General features: G+C 29.1%; 1 protein-coding gene across 1 annotated transcript; it reads left to right on the plus strand.

The window, feature by feature from the left end:
- The first annotated feature begins 516 nt into the window (after positions 1 to 516).
- LOC145124852 (Protein kinase superfamily protein) lies at positions 517 to 3,400 on the plus strand. The gene is made up of 7 exons (XM_079060319.1): positions 517 to 806; positions 1,176 to 1,317; positions 1,412 to 1,527; positions 1,612 to 1,822; positions 1,929 to 2,166; positions 2,319 to 2,469; positions 2,779 to 3,400. Exons 2-7 carry the CDS (start codon positions 1,245 to 1,247, stop codon positions 3,181 to 3,183), a joined length of 1,194 nt encoding a protein of 397 aa, XP_078916445.1. The 5' UTR covers positions 517 to 806; positions 1,176 to 1,244; the 3' UTR covers positions 3,184 to 3,400.
- Positions 3,401 to 7,524: the final 4,124 nt, after the last annotated feature.

Raw genomic sequence — 7,524 nt, forward strand, 5'->3', positions numbered from 1 at the left:
CACTAGTAATAGTGGAAGGAAGCCCCTTAGCAACCATTCACCTACCTTATACAAGGGTATGCTCATTGTCTTCTTAACCAAATCTTATAGAAGTGGGATTTTGGGACCGTTTTTTGGTCGGATCACAATTGATTTCATGCTTCAATTATTTTATGCATACTCGATGCATAGTTAACCAAGGTTGAAAACAACTTGATTGAAGATAAATAAAAGAGGCTAAATATGGGATAACTAGTTTTATTTGTTTAAATCTAAATACAAAAGGAAAATCAACGTTTAATGTACAAAAAAATGCACCTAGGTTTTTCTCTCATTTACATTAAAAAAATGGTACAAAATCGTGATTTTAAGGAATAAAAAGCAAAAAGTATTTACATAAAAACCAAAACTGGTATTCGGATATAAGTGTAGGGACTCAAAAGGTATAAACAACAAATATTCATCACTATACGACGACAATGAGGCCAGGTATGAGTTCAAATCTTGAAAATCAACCCTCACGTTGACTTTCCATACTTCTTAAAGGGTGAATTCGTTTCATGACCCTTTGTGTGTTCATACTCCGTACTCCATACGAGAGAACTAGAAGAATTATTAAGCTCATTCCAGGAAGGAAGATATCAAGATACATCGCATTACTTAGCTGACTTCCTACACTTTGATTAATATACCACCGAAGGGGGCACACACTTCCATTGCCCCAAATCCCAATTACCTTCTCAACCTAATCGTATCCACCGCCATCTTCTCTCAACTGAAATACCCACATCAATCCATAATCCAATCTTCAATCGATTGCTTCTGAGGTAATTTCCGATACTGGGTTGCTCTTGATTGCTACTTTTTGCTAGTTTTATGTTCCTAATTTGTGTTATCTAGTCGGTCTCATGTCTTTTTGTTCTATCTTCCTCGTTTGAGTTGTTCGACTTTCGTTTTCTTAGTCGAACTTCGACAGGGTATGTGGGTTTTTTCAGCTAGCATTTCAATCATGGAGTTCTTTGAAAATTAGCTAATGAATATGGCTTACTTTCTCGAAAAGATATTGCTTTTACTGTTATTTTTACATAAAAGCATCAAAAAGGTCGTTTTTGTTTTTGAAGAACAGGGGCTGATTCGCTTCTTTTTTCTTCGTTGATGCAATCCAATTTCTAGATACTAATACTTGTACATAACAGATACCAAATCCAGAAGCATCAACCAAAGATTCTTCAAGCAAAAATCAGAAATCGGTGTCTCAATAGGTTATGGGTTGTTTCTCTTTCTTCTTTCGCCGGAGTGCAGACCCACCAACTAGCCGGTTTTCTGAATTCGAAGATGGTAAACCCTGAAACAATCGTCGATCTATAACATTTTTATCTTATTAATTCACATGTAAGAGTTTCTAATTTGTTAATTCTTTAATCATAAACAGAATTATCCGAAGTTCAGAATCTTAAACTCTACACCTACAAGGAACTAAGATGTGCGACTGATGATTTCAGTCCCGCCAACAAGATTGGGGAAGGTGGATTTGGTCCCGTTTACAGGGTAAGTGTGTGTTTGTGTGTGTTTTGTTCTTCAAGCACTTTATCGTTATCAATCTTAATGTGTAAAAAACGTTGTCGTTTTTAGGGAAGACTAAGACATGGGAAAGACGCTGCTATAAAGGTTCTTTCTGCTGAATCAAGACAAGGCGCAAGAGAGTTTTTAACAGAAATCAAAGTGATTTCTGATATCGAGCATGAAAATTTAGCCAAGCTTTGTGGATGTTGTGTCGAGGGAAACCACAGGATTTTAGTATACGATTATCTTGAAAATAACAGCCTGGCTCAGACCCTTCTTGGTAATTTCACAAATTCAGCGTCTTTTTCCCTTAAATTGTTAGTGTTGGAAGTTACATTTCGCTAAAAAGATTGAATTTTTTTTTTTTTTTTTAATATTCTTTGAAGGTAATGGGCATAGTTCTTTAGAGTTTAGTTGGCGAACAAGAAGTAAGATATGCATAGGAATTGCACGAGGGCTTGCTTTTTTACATGAGGAAGTGCGCCCACATATTGTTCATAGGGATATTAAAGCAAGCAATATTCTTCTTGATAAAGATTTAACACCCAAGATTTCGGATTTTGGTCTTGCAAAACTCATCCCTGCAAACATGACACATGTCAGTACGCGTGTGGCTGGAACAATGTAAGACCCTTTTTCCTTTTCTTTTCTTTTTTCCCATTAAGTACTTTCTGATTATGAATTATTCCATTAAGTCCATAAGACACATGTCTTTGATTTATATATTGTTATTGTCATCAAGATTTACTAAATTTGTGTTGGTTTGATTGTGGCAGTGGTTATTTGGCACCAGAATATGCAATTCGAGGCCAGTTGACACGTAGAGCCGATGTTTATAGTTTTGGTGTTCTTCTTGTTGAAATTGTCAGTGGGAGATGCAACACAAACTCACTATTGCCAATCGAAGAACAATTTATTCTTGAAAGGGTAAGTTAGTTGTATACTTTTATTTGATTAAAGCAAGAATCTTTCCTATAAACAACTTTCTAAAATCCTCATCATGTTTGACCTCAAAAGATCATCAAAATGAGTCTTTTTCGGGACAAGAAGATACCCTTTATGCACATTCTTGATTTCAAATAGAAAATATCACTTGGGTTATACTCTAATCTGAAATCAAGAATGTCTCAAAAGGGTCTTTTTTTTAGGACAAAAAGATACCCTTTATGACATTCTTGATTTAAAATAGAAAACACCACATGGTTTAGTCTAATTTTGTTGTGTTTCATGTAACAGACGTGGGATCTTTATGAAAGAAACGAATTGATAGAGCTTATAGACGCGGAATTAAACGGTGATTTTGATGTAGAAGAGGCATGTAAATATTTAAAAATCGGTCTTTTATGCACCCAAGATAATCCAAAGCTTCGACCCGTGATGTCAACCGTGGTCAAAATGTTGTCTGGTGAGATGGAAATTGATGAGGGAAAGATTACAAAACCGGGTCTTATTTCAGATTTCATGGATCTCAAGGTCAGAAGCACCCCAAACAAGACTGCAAATCATGATCCTAAAAAGAACATATTCAATACTACTACTACATCTTCAGGTTCTGATAATGCAGAACATTCGTTATTAACATCAAATAATACATCACAATCCACTATGACCTTTACAGATGTGTGGGATCGGACTAATTGACCCAAGTTCATTGAAGAATTCGCATGTTTCTTTTTTCTTTTTTGTTTTTGAAAAACTTGAATCTTTTTGGAGGTTAGGGCAAGGGGTTGGAGGTATATATGGTTTGTAAATTTGTATATTTTTGTCTTTATGCAATTCTTCGAAGATGGGTTTTCTGTAAAGGTTTCTTACTTTCTTTTTTGGTTTAGATGGAATCATTAGTAGAGATTTGGAGATTTGCGTTTGTTCTTGATCAATTTTGGCTTCAATTTGGCTTCCATATAGGAGTTACAATGTTCAAATTCTCGCATGCAAAAAATAATATCAGTGTTTTGCTGTCTACCTTCCACGTGGGCTTTATGTGGACTGCTTGATGATGTGGTTTATTGTTTTTAGGCAAAAAAGTAGATGTTTAGAGATTAGAGTTTCTTATTGATCAATTTTGGCTTCAATTTCACTTTTCTTTGAGATTGTTTCAAAGACATGACTTGTGTTTTGTTGCATTTAAGCAATCTGCCAAAATTGAGTTTCTTGTTTTTCTCGATTTGATGGAAAATGTAGAGATTTCTGATTAGGGTTTTTTCTTGATCGATTTTTGTGTCAATTTCACATTTTTTGGATAGTTTCAAAGATTTAACTTGTCTATTTTTGTTTTACGTGGATTTGCGAAGATGAATTTTCTTAAAAAGTAAAGTTTTAGAGATTATGGTCTATTATTGATCAACATAGGCTTCAATTTCACATTTCTCTGGATTGTTTCAAAGATTTGACTTTGTATATTTTTGTTTGTTGTAATTTGCTAAGATGGGTTTTTCGTCAATATTTATTTTTTGGTTTTAGACTGAAAGATTTGTAGAGATTTGGGTTTTCTTTGGGGATTTTTCAACATTTTGACTTATATTAAGAATTTAAGAATTTAAGATTTGAAGGATATTGTAATTGAAGATTAAAGTGTCGTGTTAGGATTAAACAAATGAGGTTAATAGAGGTGGTAAGGTGTCATCTACGGCAAGTTTTGAAATAATGTTTTTTTTGGAAGTATTTCTGTGGTGGGCTAATGGCTGCGGAATGAGGTGATATGTCACGTGCTTAATCACGTGACCATCGGGGTATTATTGATTAAAATATTGAAGTAAATTATAAATTTGTCTTGTATTGCTTAATTTGCAATCCAAAGGTTGTCATTTCGTCATAATCTTTTTTTGTAAAAACTAATAAAACTAGCGAGTTAATTTGCTAAACCATACTATATTGGGTTTTGGTGAATTTTGTTTAAAAGATTAATGAAAAAGATAAAGGTTCGTAGTCTTGTAGAATGTAGATGAAATTGAGCAATACTACATGGATAAAATTGGAAGTTTACTCATTTACAAATTTTACTATTTTGTAAGATTTGGTTTAGGGTTGGTATTATTGGTTAAACAAAAAAAAATGTGTCGCTTTCATCTGTTTAAGATATATATATATATATATATATATATATATATATATATATATATATATATATAATATAGTTTTTTTTAATATAAAAAATTAGTTTGACCTTTGACGTTTTTGAAAAAGTTATATAGCCTAAAATATAACGGTTAAGAAAATATAAATAAATCGACATAAATATTTGATATGTAATGACAGAAGTAAACTAAATGTTATGTCCTTAAACTAAAGATAGATTACTACTTTTCATAAATGAGAATTATTTAGAGCAAAAAGTTAAATAAGTAAATTATTATTCATGTATTTTACGGTTATTTTAAAACTAAATTACAGCTTAGGTCACTACCGTATACATTTTTTTTAGGTTTAGTCATAGTTATGAAGATTTGACACCACTGCTCATCTTATCATAGCCGGTAAATCCATCGGTTTTAATCCTTATATTCGTTACCATTCATATGCTTCTTTTAAGTTCATGTAAAGTAACTCTTATGTATTTTTTTATAACTATTACTAGTTTATAACCCGTGAGAACCACGAATGTAAAATTAATTAAACTTTCATATTAAAATATCAAAATTATTAATAAATTATTTTAAATAAATTATTACTTAGGAAATATTTTTTTAGTTATATAAAATTATAATCGTTGATTTAAATAAATATTATATTACCTTATAATCTATATTAATTTAATTTTATTTTTTTATCTAATGTTATTAATTTAATATAATTAAAGTGAAAAAATTTAAAATTTAAAATTTAAAATGAAGAATCACGTTTAATTTAATGTAATTAGAGTGAGAAATTTAAATTTTGAAATTTGAAATGGATAATTAATAGGTTGACAAGTGACATGATATTTGACATATATAATATTAATGAGAAATTTTAATATTATGACACTTGTTAATATGATAATAAACCTATTCATTTATTAGAATAGAGAGATGTATTTTTTTTGTAACTGTTATGTCTTTTTATTTTATCTTGACATCATACGTACTTATAAAGCTAACATTTTTTCTTGAATCTCATGCATTTGAAACCCCTTTTTTAACTTCCTCAAACCACATTCACTTGAAACCCTTTTTTTTAACTAATGCAACTCAAAAGTTTTCTTAATTATGATTTAACATTCAAAAGTTTTATAACTTATATTATGTTTAATTAACATTTAGTGAAAAGTTTACTATAAAAAGGCCAATCTTTTGTGTCTTTTGTGTTATATAAAATCTTACATGTAAGAAGGATTTGAAGATATTGTGATTCAAAAGTTTTCATATAGTTGAAGCATTCACGATCCAAATATGATGATTTGAAGAAATGGGTTATGTCGCATCGATGGTAATTGTAATATGATTTTTTCTTTCAACCAAAACAAATGAAGCTTTTCTATTCTTTCTTTATATTCAGTTTCTCATTTAATCTTTATATGTGATTTGTGTGTATTACTCAATCTTGAATGTGACTCTCCAAACATCAATGTTTTGCTTGGAATATCTTTATGATTCTTCTTTTTCAAGAAAAATATTTTGATCGCAGGTTAGTGAAGAATTGTCATCAAGTTTCAATGGTTGAATGGTGTTAAATGAAGAAAGAAGATTCATAAAATGGATATAGGTTTTTTTGTTTGAGCAAAGTTGACGAATGTTAGTTTTTTCTTTTGATTTAAATGTATGTTTATGTAACATCTTTATTTATATATTCAACCATCCAATGCTCTTATTTATTTGATTGTAGTTTTTCTATTTTGATTATGTTTATTTTCTATTATTTTTTTGTTGGGTTATCCTACACAATATATTTAAAAGACAATATTTAAAAGATAACATAATTTTGAACATTTGATATGTAATTATGATAGACTTATCATGATATGTTCTTCATATGAAAGTAATTTATCCATATTACTACGACAAGAATTACATATGACATTTACGAAAATATATATATTATATGTGATTTGTTTAACATGTATATGCACCTATGTTTGTTATAAATTTATAATTAAATATCTTTATGTTTAATAATTGAAGGGATTAAAATTATGCATCAAAACCAATTATTTAGACGAATATAATAATAATAATAATAATAATAATAATAATAATAATAATAATAATAATAATAAATATACATTTCCAAGCACCGCATTCATTTGAAACTCAGACTACAACTCAAGATTTTTCTAATTTATGTATATTTATTAGTTACAACTTAAGAGTTTTTAACTTATGATTATTAATTAGTAATCACTAATAACTTTTTATTTTCCTTTCTTTTATAAGGTTGTAAAGTTTTGCTCATTAAAAACATTAATGTATTTGAAGAGATTTGTGATTTAAATATGAAGAGTTAATATAAATGTTATAATAGATGTTTTATTGTTTTTATATTATTAAAAGTTATAGTGTTTATTTTTCATATTTTTTATTATTCGTTGTATATATATCTTTTTTAATACAAATGTTATAATAGATGTTTTTCTATTTTTATGTTACTAAAAGTTGCAGTTCATATTTTTGTTTATACGTTTTGTTACCCGTTATATTATCATTCATTTGATATATAATTTACACAATTTTAAACGGTTTATAAAATTATCAAATAATTGTATATATCACAATGACTTAAAAATTAAACTATAATGTTTAATAAAACTAATATGTTAACTATATGTTTGCTTTACTACTAAAATTTTGTTTCAAAGTAGAAATATTAAATAATAATTTGGAAAAAGTTATTATTTTAACTATATAATTATATTTTCGTGCAACGCGCGGTGATTCGCCTAGTTTTTATTAAACTTAAGGGACAAGGTCTATACCATTTGAAAACTTCCTAAAAGATGTACAACCCCATCGAATACACTATGCCTTTGTCTCTCCCGACGTTGGAACTTGGAACCATAAATCAATGGTG

Source organism: Lactuca virosa, chromosome 7 (genome assembly GCF_052849685.1).
Source record: "Lactuca virosa cultivar CGN04683 chromosome 7, Lactuca_virosa_CGN04683_v6, whole genome shotgun sequence".
Lineage (NCBI taxonomy): Eukaryota > Viridiplantae > Streptophyta > Magnoliopsida > Asterales > Asteraceae > Lactuca > Lactuca virosa.

What these genes read in the sequence shown, in the direction of transcription:
- LOC145124852 (XM_079060319.1), top strand. Translation starts at nt 1,245, where the DNA reads ATGGGTTGTTTCTCTTTCTTCTTTCGCCGGAGTGCAGACCCACCAACT. An exon ending in GTTTTCTGAATTCGAAGATG is followed by an intron (nt 1,318 to 1,411) that starts GTAAACCCTGAA and finishes AATCATAAACAG; the next exon opens with AATTATCCGAAGTTCAGAAT. An exon ending in CCTGGCTCAGACCCTTCTTG is followed by an intron (nt 1,823 to 1,928) that starts GTAATTTCACAA and finishes TATTCTTTGAAG; the next exon opens with GTAATGGGCATAGTTCTTTA.